The 18248-nt window shown below is 37.7% G+C and overlaps 1 protein-coding gene and 1 pseudogene across 2 annotated transcripts in view; one reads left to right on the forward strand and one right to left on the reverse strand.

Annotated features, from left to right (window-relative positions):
* The window catches only part of HAUS6 (HAUS augmin like complex subunit 6), a 41437-nt gene continuing 25630 nt past the window's right edge, over window positions 2442-18248 (forward strand). The window contains exons 1-7 of the mRNA XM_013965895.2: window positions 2442-2890; window positions 9052-9147; window positions 11972-12050; window positions 12554-12686; window positions 15690-15837; window positions 16835-16900; window positions 17232-17280. Coding sequence (XP_013821349.2) covers window positions 2763-2890; window positions 9052-9147; window positions 11972-12050; window positions 12554-12686; window positions 15690-15837; window positions 16835-16900; window positions 17232-17280 — 699 coding nt within the window. The 5' untranslated portion in view covers window positions 2442-2762. The remainder of the gene's footprint in view (window positions 2891-9051; window positions 9148-11971; window positions 12051-12553; window positions 12687-15689; window positions 15838-16834; window positions 16901-17231; window positions 17281-18248) is intronic.
* On the reverse strand, window positions 6850-7869 carry LOC102169668 (annotated as a pseudogene). Its single transcript, XR_001295961.2, has one exon. The product of XR_001295961.2 is annotated as a dihydrofolate reductase pseudogene (transcript).

The following is an 18248-nucleotide window of genomic DNA, read 5'->3' on the forward strand; positions in this document are numbered from 1 at the left end:
GTGAATTATGGATCTAGGCACTTAGCGTTAATGCCTGTCAATGGTATAAACAGATATTGCATACTTTCTGATGAAGAAGCCTACTCCAACCATCATCTAGTGTTACCAAAGGCATCATACATGAGTCTGGTCAATCCTCTGGAGCCAGGTGTCAATTTGAAGGGAATACAGAGGACAGGGACAGTGGGACATGTTGAACTGTATCATGAGGATGCAATCAGTGAAATCCAGACCAGGGAAAATTATTCAGGTCAAGTAGCCCTGGTTCTTCAACAGATTACTTGTAAGAAAAAGGGGAGGGGAAATGAAAAAAAACTGCAATTATATTATTGAAAACAGGGATTTTCCTGGGTGTTCAGTAGCTAGGACTCCATGCTTCCTAATGAAGAGAGCCTGGGTTCTATTCCTGGTCAGGGAACTAGATCTTACATGCTGCAACTGAGACCAGGTGCAGCCAAAGAATTAAAAGGACTTGCAAAATTAAAAAAAAATTGTATTATCAAAAACAAACAAAAGGATACCTACATCCCAACTTTCAGTAGCCAGAACATGGAGGCAACCTAAATGTCCATTTACAGGGGAGTGGATAAAGAAGATGTAGTACATATATACAATGGAATATTAGCCATAAAAAAGAACAATATAATGCCATTTGCAGCAACATGGATGGACCTAGAGATTGTCAAGTAAGTCAGATGCAGACAAATATCATATGATATCACTTATATATGGAATCTAAAAAAAAGAGTACAAATGACCTTATTTACAGAACAGAAGTAGACTCACAGATGTAGAAAACAAACATAGTTACCAGGGGATAAGGGAGGGGAGGAATAAACTGGGAGATTGGGATTGAAATATACACACTATTACATATAAAATTTAGTGAAAAGTGACAGTGAAAGTTTGTCACTAAGTCGTGTCCGACTCTTTTCGACCTCATAGTCTGTAGCCCACTAGGCTCCTCTGTCCATGGGATTTCCCAGGGAAGAAAACGAGTGTGTTGCCATTTCCATCTCCAGGGGATCTTCTGGACCCATGGATCAAACCTGCATCTTCTGCTGGAGCCACAAGGGAAGCCCTTATATATAAAATAGGTAGTAATAAAAACCTGTTGTATAGCAGAGGGAATGCTATTCAATAATCTGTAATGGCCTGTATGGAGGATATTGACAGCATGTTTATATACTGAGGGGAGAACTGATGATGCAGGAGAGAGTAGAGGACAAATACTGGAGTGTGAGAAAAGGAATACAGCATATCAAATGAGTGAGAGGCTTGGTCTTAGGTAGCTATGCCCTGAATCACCCAGATTAATGAGACAAGGAAGACTATATGGGCATAGATATAGGCAGACTGGTAAATTGTTGATGGAGGTTCTTTTTGGGAAGCACCTATCAACTAAGAACAAAGTTCATCATTGAGAGTGAGGAGGAAGAAGATACTGGAAGATCAAGAGAGGGAAGAATATATGTATAATTGTATGGAGAGTGAGATTTGGGAAAAATAGTAGGGTGGAGAGGGCAGGCCTAAAAGTCTACTTCAGTTATCATGAATTTTGGATGACACCAGGCATCATGATTGCATTAAACTGCTAAACTTCAGGTATGGAGTAGGCAGAGAACTGATTCAATAGTGATTTGTTTTCTGCCAGATAAATCTGGCAAAGAGAAGGGGGGCTAAGGTGCTGAGAAGAGGTCAAGAAACTGAGAGGCCAGGGCATTGGAAAGGTCAATACATGGACAATGAAATCATCAAAAAATTATTACAGGAGTAACGTTGGAGAGACAGAGAATTAAATGCGAAATTTCAGAACAAGGTCCAGCAACCTGGAGATCTTATACTTGACCTCCACAAGGAAGAGTTGCGGGTGACCGCATACATTTCAAATAAGCTGGTGGTTTTAGTGAGGCAATAATGGCTAAACTGGTGATAAGAAATAAGTAGGATACCCACCCCATTTCCAGGTCTGGTTGTGTTGATATTCGTACGGCATGTAGAGGAGAAAGCAATCATCAATTGACAGGGCTGCGGAGGAAAGGTATATGCGTAGGGGAGAGCCAGATTTCTTAAAGTAAGGAGCTGAAAGGAACTTTAGGGTTAGGGCACTTTAGGGCATAGAAGATTTTATTAATAATAGACCCGACGCTCAGAAATGAGGCGACATGCTCAGGGTTACACATATACTGAGAATAGCTGAGAATGCCTTTTCTACTACACTGAATAACGGCCTGTGGTTTTTATCTGACGTAGTAGGCATATACGAGCGAAAGGAAACACAGAGATCAGACAAAAAGTCAGGAAGCGCGAAGCCAAACAATGCCGTGCTAAAGCTTGCAAGCGCGAAAAAGTTCCCCAGCCCCGCAAAGCCTTGTGGGTCTTGTTGTTCCCCGCCGGTCTTGCGCGGAAAAGACCGAGGGGAGGGCGCATTGCATGGCGGGAGATATAATCCTCCCAGGGAGCCCGTCCTCCACCGGGAGCCGGACGGCGTCTTCCGGAAGCGCGGGACGCTCGGTTTGTGGTGTCTTCGCTCTGGCCGCTGTGCGGTGCTACAGTTAGAGGTTCTATTTTCCTGAGACTTTAGAATTTCAGGCTACTTGAGGCCATTTGAGGCGAAATGGCTCCGAACGAGAGAGGTTCAAGTGTTGGCAGTGGAGGGGCCGCCGCCACCTTAGGCTGCCCTTAGGGAAGAAGCCTGAGGGGCCCTCTCAGTCCTTGGAGCCTGTGCTTTCTTCCTTTGCCGGGCCCTGCCTACCGCGAAGATGAGATCGGCCTGGGTCACTTCTTTCGAAAAGGAGCGTCTGTGGATGTACCTGCAAGCGCTCGGCTTCGAGCCTTGTCTGGCGACTATAGCCTGCGGAAATACCGTGTCACACACGCACTTCGGAGTGTAAGGAGGATTGGGCTGGCGGCGGGGGTGTCTGAGACTGGCTACGTTGGTGCAGCCCGCCCTGTTGCGGACCGGCGGGTTGATAATTAGGTAGTCGGTTACTGTGGTTCGGCGCTGGCTAAAAAGCCTTTGCTCCTAGCGGCAGCTGACCTGGTGGCAGAGACTGTCCGTTAAGGAACCTAGCCGGGAGCGCTTTGTAGGGAGTAGAGTCTGCAGTTGGGGCGAAACTGGAGGAGGGGCTTAGTCCTGGTTTGGTCGTGAAGCTGGTTGGTCTGTGAAGTCAAGGGAGGGGGCGATTTGGTAACGGAGAGCCACCGCCTTCCATTGTATAGAAATGCCGTTAGGACTCAAGGGGGCCTTTTAAAGTAGTTGCTCTTTAGTTTATACTTTTTACTTATTAGACTGAAGCATGCCACAGAATGATGCTAAAGCTGAAACTCCAGTACTTTGGCCACCTCATGCGAAGAGTTGACTCACTGGAAAAGACTGATGCTGGGGGGGATTGGGGGCAGGAGGAGAAGGGGACGACAGAGGATGAGATGGCTGGATGGCATCACCGACTCGATGGACGTGAGTTTGAGTGAACTCCAGGAGTTGGTGATGGGCAGGGAGCCTGGCGTGCTGCGATTCATGGGGTCGTAAAGAGTCGGACACGACTGAGCGACTGAATTAAACTGATGCCACAGTTAGCAAAAAACCAGTGGAGAGTGGTACTAAGATGAAAAGTAAAAGCTCCTTCCTACTCTGCTATAAATGTTACAGTCTCATTATGAAAAGGAACTTTGTTTATATTTCTGTTCTTAGCAACTTTACACAGTATTATCTTCCCCACTGAAGGCCAACGAAAATTTGGGATACTAGGCTATTTCCTGGAGAAGGCAATGGCACCCCACTCCAGTACTCTTGCCTGGAAAATCCCATGGGTGGAGGAGCCTGGTAGGCTGCAGTCCATGGGGTCGCTAAGAGTCAGTCATGACTGAGTGACTTCCCTTTCGCTTTTCACTTTCATGCATTGGAGAAGGAAATGGCAACCCACTCCAGTGTTCTTGCCTGGAGAATCCCAGGGACGAGGGAGCCTGGGGGGCTGCGGACTATGGGATCGCACAGAGTTGGACACGACTGAAGCGACTTAGCAGCAGCAGTAGCAGGCTATTTCCTGTTCTCAATCTTCTTGACATTTGTAATTACGTTATTTCCATCCTTCTTGTGACACTATTTAAATAATGTGCTTAGTCCTCTATTTCTTGATGTATTAATCTTAAAAGTATCTCTTGATTTCCCGCTAAGTAATTTCACAGTGAAGGTAGCTTTTTCTTTATATGAAAATTAGTTCACCTACACTTACTACCCTCTTTTGCCTTCTCCCTTTTCTTGACTTTTTCAGCTGTATTAAAATTGTTTTAGTGTCAAGATTTAGAGACTCCTAACCTCTCTGTGCCTTAGTTTCCTCATCAGTAATATGGGTGTTGGGCTTCCCTGGTGGCTCAGTGGTAAAGAATCTGCTTGCCAATGTAAGAGATGCTGGTTGGAACCCTGGATGGGAAAGATCCCCTGGAGGAGGAAATGGCAACCCACTCCAGCCTTCTTGCCTGGAGAATCCCGTGGACAGAAGAGCTGGCAGGGCTCCAGTTGGTGGGACACAAGTGAGCACCTGCTGTCAAGGGTTAGAGCTGTAATTATAATAAGTTTTGCTTGGGAACTATTTGTTTAAAAGTTACTACTATTTATATATAGAAATGCTTACCAGTGGGTAGCATTTATCAAGTTATGATTCTGTATTAATAAATGTTCCATTTATCTCACATGATTTGATGCCCCAACGTATGACAGAGAAGTTTAAATCTTCTTGAGGCCTCCACTGAGAATGATTCCCATTGTCAGTGTATCATCTCTGTTGTTTTGGCAATCTTTGTTTTTTCTCTGCTCTGGTTTATACAATTGCAGTCTGCTTTCTGCCTTTCAAAATTAACTAAAATCAGTTAAGTTTTGGTTCAGTGATCTTTTTTTTTTTTTAGAACATTGTCATAGATTTCCACCCCCTACCTCCCCCACAATGTCTTTAGAGTCATCTTAGTTGGTTAGTGGAAGGGATCTACTCTTTTGAAACAGACATCCCCTTTAAAATTCTTTAAGCATGATTATGGCATCAAATTTGCTTTAAAATTAAAAAAAATTTTGATTCACTTAGTTGATTCACACACACACACGCACACATCAGTTCACTTCAGTCCAGTCACTCAGTCATGTTTAACTCTTTGTGACCCCATGGACTGTAGCATGCCAGGCTTCCCTATCCATCACCAACTCCTGGAGCTTGCTCAGACTCATGTCCATTGAGTCAGTGATGCCATCCAGCCATCTCATCCTCTGTCGTCCCCTTCTCCTCCTGCCTTCAGTCTTTCCCAGCATCAGGGTCAGATCTTCGTATCAGGTGGCCAGAGTATTGGAGTTTCAGCTTTAGTATCAGTCCTTTCAATGAATATTCAGGACTGATTTCCTTTAGGATTGACTGGTTTGATCTCCATGCCATCCAAGGGACTCTCAAGAGTCTTCTCCAACACCACAGTTCAAAAGCATCAATTCTTTGCCGCTTAGCATTCTTTATAGTCCAACTCTCACATTCATACATGACTGCTGGAAAAACCTATAGCTTTGACTAGACGGAACTTTGTTGGCAAAATAATGTATTTGCTTTTTATTTATTTTATTTTATTTTATTTTTTGTGGCATGCTTTTTCCCACATATTAACATTTATTAAACATTTTGAGTTGATACATAAGTTGCTTCTTAGCAGTTTTTGGCATTTTTCAGTCAATCCTTTTTTTTTTACTGCTGCAGATGTTACATTTTATAGACATTAGTTCTTATTAATCAACATTTGGGTTCTTTCCAAGTTTAAAACAAAATTTTGCAACAGATGTTCTTGGACCCATCTCTTTGTTCAGGAATAATTTTTAAAAGTGGAAGTTCTGGGTCCAAACCCAGAATATTTTGAATTTTAATTAATACTGCTAACTTACACACTAAAAAGGTTGTACCAATTTATAGGCAGAAAATGCTATATTTTTATATTAGTAATCTAAATTTTGCTAATAAGATGGGTAAAACATGGTTTAGTTTTCATTTTTTAATTCTGTGATGTTCAGTTTCTAACTTACTAATTTTGGTTTCTAGCAATATTCATTCTCAATTTATTACCTTTTAAAATTTAAGCCATTATGCATGATTTTAGGTTATCCATTTTTGTAAAGAGCAGCCACTTCTTGTTCTGTCATTGTAACATCCTGTGAAATCTCACTGAAGGTCAGAAACAAAGTTTTTAAAGGTCTCAGACGTTCTCTTAACCATCAAAAGGTAGTCTTGTACCTGTTCATCACTATCCTTGTGGAATGGTCTGAGTGAACAGAATTTTTTTCAGTAGTGTGATCTATATGGAGTAATTCTTAGTCCCTCTTTTGATCTAATTTAATAACTGAATGCTAGTTTTTCTGTTTATTGTCCATTTCTGACCTTTGAACTTACCCCCTAGCTCTACAGGCTCTGGTTTCAACTCTTGCCACCAGGGGACCCTCCCACTTTGGGCTGTCTTGATAGATATATTCTACCCTAGGTGATGCTGGTAACCTATTCCTGGCCCTTAATGGGAATTCAGACAGTTATAGCAAGAATTTTTTTACAAATGGTATCTGATATAGTCTAGTTAAGATTACTGGGGAATATACAACTAGGTAAAAAACAGATAACTCATGAGAACCTACTATATAGCACATGGAACTCAATGCTCTGTGGTGATCTAAGGTAAGGAAATCCAAAAAACAGGGGATATATGTATATGTATAGCTTATTCACTTTGTTCTACAGCAGAAACTAACACAACATTGTAAAGCAGGTATACTCCAATAATAATTAATAAAAAAAGATTAATAGGGAATAAAAGTACATTGCTTAGAAGTAATAAATCTAAAGTGAACAGAAGTCTCTACAACAGAAAAATATATAGTTTTCCTTGGCGGGGAGAAAGGCTTGAAATAGATGGGAAAACATTTTCACATTAATTGTTCTTTTCATATACTTCAAATTTGTACTTAATGCCTTTTTCCTCCTGGACATCCAAAGGAACACCTGGATATTCTGGAAGAAGTTTATATTTTTCAAAATCAATTTCTGGGAAAAACACATCACTTTCAAATTCTTGCATGATCCTTGTCACAAATAGTCTAAGATGGCCTGGCTTGTTCATGGCTTCCTTATAAACAGAACTGCCTCCCACTATCCAAACCATGTCTACTTTATTTGTTAATTCTGGATCTTCAGTAAGTTCTAAGGCATCATCCAAACTTTTGGCAAGAAAATGAGCTCCCTTTGGAGGTTCCTTGAGTTCTCTACTGAGAACTATATTAATTCTGTCCTTTAAATGTCGATTCTTCTCTGGAATGGAGAACCAGGTCTTCCTACCCATAATCACCAAATTCTGTTTACCTTCTTCTGAAGAGATTATAGTCATTCTTTGGAAATACTTGAATTCATTCCTGAGTGGTGGCCAGGGCAGGTTCCCGTTCTTGCCGATGCCCATGTTCTGGGACACAGTGATGATGCAGTTTAGGGACGAACTATGACAGCGGCAGGAAACACTTTCTAGCTAGCCGTGAACCGCGGTCTCCGCACAGCCAGTTTGGTGCGAAATTTTTGTATTTGCTTTTTAATATGCACACACACACACACACACACACACGCTGTGCTGTGTGTATCATGCAGCATGCAGAGATCTTACACACACACACGCTGTGCTATGTGTATCATGCAGCATGCACAGATCTTACACACACACACACACGCACACACACGCTGTGCTGTGTGTATCATGCAGCATGCAGAGATCTTAGTTTCCTGGCCAGGGATTGAACTCACACCCTGTGCAGTGGGGTGCAGAGTCATAACCACTGGACCATCAGGGAAGTCCCACATTTACTTATATATGTTGGTGGAAAATTTTATGTGTTTCTAGTTTCTGTGAGCATGTAATTGCATAGTCACTTTGCTTGTAAAGTTAAATGTACACTTAACATATGATCAAGTAATTCCATTCGTGGATATTTGCCCCAGAGATTTGCATTTTGGAAAAATCATGCTGGTTGTATTACAGAGAATGGATTAGAGGAAGAATCAAGGCTTTGCAGTTAGGTGTACCTAAACTACAGAAGGCAGTGGGAATGGAAAGAAAAGGTGATTCATTCACTTTTTACTCAATAGATATTAATTGAACACAGTGTTGGACCTGGGTATACAGTGGTGAACAGAGCAAACATAAACTTTTCCCTTATAAAATTTTAGTCTAGTAGGTGAGCAAACCTTTCTTTAAAGGTTATCTTTTTTAAAATTAGAAGTGTATGTGAAAAAAAAAATAACAGGTTTGAGAGATGATAAGGAGGTAGGAACTTTATTTGTATTTTTTTTTGAGGAATAGAAACATTCCAAGGATAAGAGTTATTTGACAAAAAGTTAAGCGTGGGAATTTTAATGTTAATGTTTTTCCAACTCAGAAAGTTTATTTCAGGAAAATAGCTTTATGTATTCACAGAGGTACTTAGATCTATTTGTCATGTCATCTGTATTATGAGGAAAATCAAACTACTTTCTAATGTTGTTGAGATTAAATAAAATACTTCATGTTAAAGCTGCAAGTACATGTTAAAGCTGCAAGTACAGTCGCTAACTTCATATGGCTGGTGGAGATCAGCTGAGTTACTGCTTGTCAAAGGCTTAGTTAAAATAATACCTGACCAATACAGTCAATAAATTTTAAGTCTTTTATTGTCAGAAAATGTTGGTTGGTATCACATCATCACTTATCTTAGCCATGGTTTTCTCTTCACCTAATTAGACTTTCCTTTTCTTTTTGTGGAATGTGTTCATTGAAATAAAGTTCTACCAGTTTTCTATTTGATCTATATTTTCAGAACCAAAATATAAAAACTTGCATGTGTTACTTAATTGGTTATAAATGCATACATGAAATAGAAAAAATAATTTGTTTTGACCTCTTGAACAGAATGAAAACTACTAATCTGTATCAAAGTCTTACACAGCTTTTTGTGATACTGTTTTATTAACCTTTTCTTTTTTTAACCTCTTCCTGTCTTTATTTCCTTTTAAACCATAGGAACATGTTTGACAAGCTGAACCGTGATGCCTTTCACATAGTTTCTTATTTTTTGTTTCAAACACTGGACAAGTCTCTCACCAAAGAAGTTTTCAAGTGAGTAAAAGTTATTTTATTTTTGTAAGGGACTTAAAAAAGGGATTATGACTTGATATAGCGAGAATTTAAACTTTGGCTTTCAACTATTATTTTGAATGTATGTTATAAATATTAGGTTTGAGTCTTACAGATTTAGTACTTAACCTTTATTAATCTGAGTCCTTTTTTTCAGTACTTGAATTCATGGTAGATTTCATAAGTATATGGATTTTATTTTATACATATATAATTCCTAACTTCTTCACAGTCTTAATTATTAGAATAGTTAATTGATACTAATCTAGCCATGCACTTAATTTTGTTTTGATTTTTGTTGTTAATTACCTCTTTACTCCTTTTTTTATAGGCAATATTATTTGTTTTGTCTGTTTTTATTTCCTGAAATCTCTGTAAATCATTATTATTTTTGTCATAATATATAGAAGTATCAAGTACTATAGGCAAAGATCATTCCTATTAAGTTTAGCCTATTGTCCTATACTGTTGTATATTAAATAGTATAAGCAGAGGTAAAAATGTGAATAATCACTAACCTTGATTCCAAGTTATTTTGTAGGTGATTTGGGTTTCATCTGTCATAAAAAAGTTCAAATTTGTTTCAATATTTATGTTGTGTCATCATTATCTTAAATAGTAAGTCCATTGTTTTTATTTATGATAATTTAATAGTCTTGCCTTCAGTTAAAGTTTTGAGTGACCAAGAGAACAAGTATATTTGAAGCACATTTTGGAAACCCCTATCACTATATTATGGGCTTCCCTGGTGGTTCAGCAGTAAAGAATCTGACTGCAATACAGGAGACAGGGATTCAATCCCTGGGTTGAGAAGATCCCCTGGAGGAGGGCATGGCAGCCCACTCCAGTATTCTTGCCTGGAGAATCCATGGACAGAGGAGCCTGGCGGGCTATAGTCCAGAGGGTTGTAAACAGTCAGACACAACTGAAGCAACTTAGCAGGCGTTCAGGCATCACTAAGTTATAGGGCTTCCCCTGCTCAGATAAAAATAGATTTTTGGATTTTTTTCCTTATTATAAACAAAATAGAGTTTATTTAAACCAATTCAGCAAATACAGAAAAAGTTAAAGAAGTAAAAATCATTCTTAAACCCCACTAGAAAATATCACTGTTGTTATTCCAGCCTTTTAAACTGTTTTCTATGCATACTTAATTTTTTTTCTGTGAATACACAAGGTATGTTATGCTATAGAAATATGAAAAATATGGGGCCCTCAGCAAATAATTATGCCTCAGAATAAAAATTTAGATAAAACAGATTATCAGTGGGAAACAATAGGCAAATTTTAAAATCCATTATTCTCTACTAAAAATGAATTTTTAATAATTTTATATCTTGTTTGTCCACAGAACAGTAGCACCTACTGACTGTGATATGGGTTATCCCTAGGGGTTATGATCTCTTAGGCCATTCTTCTTGTGCTTTTCATATGTAACCATTTATGTTTCTCTCTTTTGCCCTGGGCTTAACATACTAATTTATTTACACCATCTTTATATGTTAGCCTAGTAAATTCATTGAGCATGTTGTCTTCTTTAACTGATTTTCAGTAATTTTAATAGTGATTCATTCCTATATTCATCCCTATGTATTCATTGATTATTCACACTAAACAGAGTTTAACCCTATAGATGTTTATAAGGAAAAAGCCCTAATTTCTTACAGGGTGGTCTCTCTTTAGTTGAAATTTATGAATGTTAGCCTTCAGTTCATTTCAGTCATGCAGTCATGTCTGACTCTTTATGACCCCATGGAATACAGCATGCCAGGCTTCCCTGTCCATCACCAACTCCCAGAGCCTGCTCGAACTCATGTCCATCAAGTCAGTGATGCCATCCAACTCTCTTGTCCTCTGTCGTCCCCTTCTCCTCCTGCCTTCAATCTTTCCCAGCATCAGGGTCTTTTCCAGTGAGTCAGTTCTTTGCATCAGGTGGCCAAAGTATAGGAGTTGCAGCTCCAGCATCAGTCCTTCCAATGAATATTCAGGACTGATTTCCTTTAGGATTGACTGGTTTGATTTCCTTGCAGTCCAAGGGACTCTCAAGAGTCTTCTCCAACACCACAGTTCAAAAGCATCAATTCTTTGGCACTCAACTTTCTTTATAGTCCAACTCTCACATCCATACATGACTGTTGGAAAAACCATAGCTTTGACTGGATGGCCATTTGTTGGCAAAGTAATGTCTCTGCTTTTTAATATGCTGTCTAGGTTGGTCATAGCTTTTCTTCCAAGGAGCAGTGTCTTTTAATTTCATGGCTGTAGTAACTATCTGCAGTGATTTTGGAGCCCAAGAAAATAAAGTCTGTCACTGTTTCCATTGTTTCCCCGTCTATTTGCCATGAAGTGGTGGGACCGGATGCCATGATCTTTGTTTTCTGAATGTTGAGTTTTTCCCAACTTAGCCTTGATTTAGCAATAATGTTTCTAGTGAGTGAAAGTCACTCAGTGGTGTCTGACTCTTTGCAACCCATGGACTGTAGTCCGTGGAATTCTCCAGGCAAGAATACTGAAGTGGGTAGCCATTCTCTTCTCCAGGGGATCTTCCCAATCCAGGGATCAAACCCAAGTCTCCCACGTTGCAGGTGGATTCTTTACCAGCTGAGCCACCAAGGAAGCCCAAGAATACTAGAGTGGGTAGCCTATCCCTTTTTCAGCGGATCTTCTGACCCAGGAATTGAACCAGGGTCTCCTGCATTGTAGACAGATTCTTTATCAGCTGAGCTAGGAGATAAATTTGATATTTTAAAGTTTTGCTGAGTTTGTTTTTTTGTTCATAATTCTAACTTTTATTTTTGTTTTAAAGACATTGTTGGCCTCCATTTGATCAAAAACGTGATGTTGAATTCCGAAAACTTTTCTGTGAATGGTTGAAAAAGATTTCTGTAAGTATTCTCTTTCTAAAACTTTTGAGCAGTTGAAAACTGAAATTTTTTGTTTGGCTTTATTGAGGTACATTAATTTTTTTAAAGGCGAAAGCTTCTTAATGCTTTTATGCTAACAGTATAAATAAGAAATATCAGAATAATACTTTCTGGTGGTTTTGATTGGGGCTCTGTTTCTGGGAAACCAGTTTTTTGACTAAGTGCCTTCGAAATAGGTTTTTGAGTTCCTAGGAATTTATATAACAGTTTTTGTTTAAAGAAATAATTTTGACTCTAGATTATTTTAGCTTGTGTCCCCAAATAGTATCAATAATTGTGACTTTAATTTTTAATTACTTTTTGTGACTGAGCCTACCAAGAGCTTAGAAAGATTTAAGAATTTAACTTGTGGTTCAAATGTAGTAATTCTGATAAATCCTGTTGTGCTTCAAAAACAGTATGATGTAAATATAAAGGTTATCATTGATAATGTCTTCAAATTATCTTGTTTCTTTTTATCATAGGTCGAATGTGGAAGTAGCTTTCCTCAAGTTGTTGGTTCACTATTTCTATTTCCAGTTGGTCCTAAGTTTATTCATGTAATGTATCACTTTGCAAGATTTGTTGCAGTAAAATATATAAAAACCCATTCTAAAAGTAAGTTAAACTTATGGTAAGATTTTTTTTTTCTCTTTGATTCTTGGTTTTTATTATTTCTTATAATTTGTAAATCATCAAGAGAGTTTAATAAAATAAGATAAAGATATTATTTTATCTCAACAGGCAAATAGTTAATGTTTTATTGGAACTGCAGTTTGAAATCCTGTCATAATGAACATAAGTAGCAATGCGGATTATTATGTTCTAATACAGGGTTGGGGAACATTTTCTATGTGAGATCTGACAGTGAATGTTTTATGCTTTGTGGACCACATAAGAGTCTCTGTCACATACACTTTTCTGTGAATTAAAAAAAAATTTTTTTGTAATACAACACCTGAAAAATGTAGAAAGCAGGCCTAGTTTGCTGACCTCACAAAAATGGGCCAGGTTAGACCTACAGGTTTGTAGAAGGCAATGGCACCCCACTCCAGTACTCTTGCCTGGAAAATCCCATGGACAGAGGAGCGTGGTAGGCTGCAGTCCATGGGGTCGCAAAGAGTCGGACATGACTAAGTGACTTCACTTTCACTTTTCACTTTCATGCATTGGAGAAGGAAATGGCAACCCACTCCAGTGTTCTTGCCTGGAGAATCCCAGGGACGGCAGAGACTGGTGGGCTGCTGTCTATGGGGTCACACAGAGTCGGACACAACTGAAGCAACTTAGCAGCAGTAGCAGACCTACAGGTTATAGTTTGCCTATAATACATTGTATTAAATGTTGTATTGAATTTGTTAGAGATTTAGTATGACTACTGGCAATGTGTTGGAATATTTTGGTTTGAAATTGTGTTTTAAAGGGATTTGATCTAATTGCTAAATCTTAGAAACAAAATACTGATTTTGATGCTAAGACTTAATGCCATTTGTAGCTTATTAAATATGCTGCTCTGTTTGAGTTGTGCTCATGAAACATGGGAGGAAAAAGATGAAAACGTTGGTGCAGTACAATCCCATCTTCCAGTTTCTAGAGATAACCACTGCTGACATTTTTATTTCTTTTAGGTGTTTTGTTATTGTTGTTTTGTTTTTTTTTTAGTGTCATATTGTACATTTTAATTATTTTGAGTAATACATTCTCATGATTCAAAATTTAGAAAGTGAAAAGTGTCTTCCACTTCTGTCTAGTGATATCTATAGCGGTGCTATCTATAATCTAGGTTACCTGGATTCCCTTTTCAGAAGCAGCCATTGGAATCAGTAATTCTGGCAAATATGTATATATTCTTTTTAAACCCTAAATGGTGACGGTTTTCAGTCTTGTGTTTTTTATGTAACAGTGTATATTGGAGATCATCACATATCAGTTCATAGATCTTTTTCTTTTTCTCTCTTTGGAACTGGGTATTTGAATGGGTGTGTCATAGTGTATTTAATCACACATTTGTTCTGACAGACATTTGGCTTTCCCCCCCGCCCTAATATTTTGCTATAAAAACAATGGTACAATGACAAACTATATGTATATCATTTTGTGTGTGTTCAAAGTATATATTGTGTTTGTGCATATGTGTATTTGTGTGTGTGTATATATATATATGTACAGTACCTTTTTTCTAGTTTATCTTCTCTGCATGGTTTTTTAAAACATGTACGTGTGATCTCATTTTATAAGTATTTGTATATTTTAAATTTAATGTGGCATGAGCACTTAACCAGTTTTTCTATTAGATGATCCATTTTAGTTACATGTAACCCAAACTGTTTTATATGAATCATGTGTATTTGGATTTGGCAAGAGTTTATTGTACAAAAAGCTTTTAGGCATGGGTTATCTGATTGCTTATTTAAAGCAGTTTCATTTACCATATTCAGTTTATGGATGACTTCTATATCCAATAAACTCATCCCCTGTTAAATATTTAGAATTTTTGATTCTTTTTTTGTGGGTGATCTAGCACCTGGATTTGTCATGTTAAGTATGGTGTGAGGCCGTTGTTTTCCAGCATATCTATCTTTATTGTATTAGCCATATTAAAGTAGGATTTATTACATTTTATTGCACGTGAAAACCCAGACTCTAAAATGATTGGATGGATTTTTCTCAGGATATGCTTTGATGATTAGTAACATAGCCAAGAATTACTTGAGAAATGGAGATTGGTTTTATTTGGTTGTCTTATCCTGTTGGTCTTGCTAGGAAGAAAAGTAGGCTGATAGCAGCAATGAAGGTGATGTGATCTCACCTCATCCCTTCTTATTTTCTTCCTTTGTTGTTAAAAGGTGTGTTAAGAAGTTGCTTATGTGTAATAGTGTATTTGTTCATGGATGTTTTGTGCTGTGATAATAATTATTTTGGGCAGATGGATTCTAAAAATTTTTAGTTATGTAAAATAACTCAACTTCAGATAATCCTTTTTTATGTATGTTCAGTTGTTTAGTTATGTCATACTCTTTGCGACCCCATGGACCATAGTCTGCTAGGCTCTTTCTCTCCATGGAATTTTCCAGGCAAGAATACTGGAGTGTGTTGCCATTTCCTACTCCAGGTGATCTTCCTGACCCAGGGATCGAATCCTTCTCTCTTATATCTTGTGCATTGGCAGGTGGATTCTTTACCACTGTACCATCTGGGAAGTCTCCAATCCTTTTCTAGTTGCCTTGTTTAAAAAACAGGTCATCCTTGCTTTTATTGAAATGAGTTGTACCTTTGTGTGTATTGTCATACCAGCTTTTAAGGAGTTGTTAGTTAAGTGAGGTTGTTAATTTCTCAACAGTCTCACATTTTTTATATTTATTAGCTTGTAAGTCTAAGTTTGGGCTTTCCTTGTGGCTCAGACGGTGAAGAATCTGCCTGTAATGTTGGAGACCTGGGTTCGATCCCTGGGTTGGGAAGATCCCCTGGAGGAAGGCATGGCAACCCACTTGAATATTCTTGCATGGAGAATCCCCATGGACAGAGGAGCTACAGTCCATGGGTTACAGAGTTGGACATGACTGAGCAACTAAGCCCAGCATAGCACAAGTCTAAGTTTTCTATATTTTATCTTCCATGTAGATTCTTCTATACGTTTTACAGAGACATTTAATGTAAAACCACAAGATTTGCACATATGCCTTGCCAGATGCCTTGTAGCACGTAATAGATTTTTACAAGTTTTGCAAAGAGAAGATTGTGTTACCCAAAAATATCAAGAAAATGCACAGTAAGTAATACTTTGATAGTTAGAAAATGAAAATTCCTTTCTTTTTGAACAAATGTCATCAGTATCCCTTCGGTGGCAGTAATTCATGAATACCTCAAAACCCCTTGGCAATTACCTTTTATTTTTCCATTTTAAAGCCTGATCACTTCTGAATAAAGTACTTTAAAACTTTAGGCATACTGTAAATGAAAGTTTAGAGAAAAGGAGGATATCAATTTTGTTCAAAAATTCAGTTTCTTCAGGTATTTTTTCTTTTAAACATGAAAATAAAATTTTAAGCTGTAATTATAGTGCTCATTCTATTTTGTATCCTTTTTTCTCTTGATATTTTATTCTATAAATTTTTCCATATTGCTTTAATGTGTTACTTTTAATGTCTACTTAGCATCTGTTGAGAAGGTATGTTGGTTTCTTTAGCTGTTTTATATTGTCTTATATTTATTTACATTCATCTATTCAGCACATTTTTTTAAAATTTGTACCTCTGTGTGCCAGATATTGGTTATACACTGGTCCTACAGCATTAAACAAAGAGGCAAGGTTCTTACTCCCAAGACATAGATTATGTCTGATTTTTAATAATTATAAACAACTATAGTAAGATAGCTTTTTAAATGCTGTCTTATCTATTATGAAAGCTACAAAATCCTTTAAAATCTCTTTAAAACTGCAATGTTGCCTGCCTTAGGTAACATTTGAATTTATCCCCTAAGAATCTGAGGTAAGGATAAGAGAGCAGGGTAGTCTGACCTCCAGCATTTTTACCTGAAGTCAGAGTTTATGAACCAAGAAGTTCTGGTTTATCTCAGTAGTCCTGCCAATATGTTACATCACTCTTGTAATTCTTAAAGGGAGCCCTTCAAGACTAGCTACTGGTATGTTTGGAAGAGTAGCCCTTAGAGGCCTTGAGTAAAGATATGGAATGGGAGTAAATATCAAAGTGGTCTATACTGTTGTAGTAGAATTATAGCTGTCATTTTGTATGTTTTTGTTGCAGATTATCAGTTAAACAGGTACGAAATTTGAGATCAGAATATATGGGACTGCAAAACCAAATAAAAAAGTAAGTGACTTCTAGAGCTGAAAGTTGCCTGAAGTATTAGTTTAACCTCCTGCATGTTATAGGTTAAAAAATAAACAATGAGATTAGTTAAAATAACATTTCAATACCTAGTTGATAATAAGACAAAAACAGATTCCTAGTCTAGGACTAGGAATTAGAAAATTCCATAATTTTCTAATAAATTATGGTAGCTTTGAGGTTGAGTTTTATTTTTGCTTTTGATAAGAATGGTTGTTAGTGGGTGGGTTTACAGATTAATTACAGATTAATTAGCTCTTTAGATGGTAAGTTACCATTTTTTGACTAATGAGATTATTTAATTTTTAACTAGAATGGAACCCTGTGATGACCAAAGTAATATACAAGAGAAAATTCAAAAGGTGAGACAACTTTTGAAGGGAGAAATTTAATCTTTCTTTTGTGATATGCAGTGTTTACTGACTTAACTGAACTCATGTATGTCTCTTTTTGTAACAGTGTTATACATTTTTTTAATTCATAAGTTGTATGGACATAAAAGTATCAACAGGTGCCTTTCAGACACTTGAATATAATAGAAAAAATTAGCTTATAATCAATCAGACTAAACATATACAACACAGTTTTAAATTTGGTTAATTTAAAATCTTTCACTCTAGCAAGGAAAGTTCAGTTTGATTGTAGGTTAATCAGTGATATTTATCTAAGCAAAAAAATACATGATTTGAAGGAGGATAGTGGTAAGTTTGGAAGAAAAATGAGAAGTCACATTGAGACTGGCATGAGGAATCTGGCAGATATAGATGATCTGAGGCTTTCAGAGGTTGGCTTTAGCAAATGTGGGGTAGGAGAGTTTCTTAGGTCTTTGTATTTGGATGAAATCTCTCTTAAGCTCTTTGTTCTTATTCTGTGGTCACCAAGCTGCTTTGGAGTACTGATTTGACTTTTTAGCAGTTTGTCGTTGGAAAAGGTGAGTGCCCTCCTCAGGATCATGAATCTGGCCCCATCATTTTATGGCAAATAGAAGGGGGAAAAGTGGAAGCAGTGTCAGATTTTATTTTCTTGGGCTCCAAAATCACTGCAGATGGTGACTGCAGCCATGAAATTAAAAGACGCTTGCTTCTTGGAAGAAAAGCTATGATAAACCTGGACAGTGTATTAAAAATCAGAGACATTACTTTGCCAACACAGGTGTGGATAGTTAAAGCTGTGGTTTTTCCAGTAGTCATGTATGGATGTGAGAGTTGGAGTATAAAGAAGGCTGAGTGCTGAAGAATTGATGCTTTTGAACTGTGGTGTTGGAGAAGACACTTGAGAGTCCCTTGGACTGCAGGAGATCAAGTTAGTCAATCCTAAGGGAAATCTGTAT

The sequence above is a fragment of the Capra hircus genome, chromosome 8, assembly GCF_001704415.2.
Source record: "Capra hircus breed San Clemente chromosome 8, ASM170441v1, whole genome shotgun sequence".
Classification (NCBI taxonomy): Eukaryota; Metazoa; Chordata; class Mammalia; order Artiodactyla; family Bovidae; genus Capra; species Capra hircus.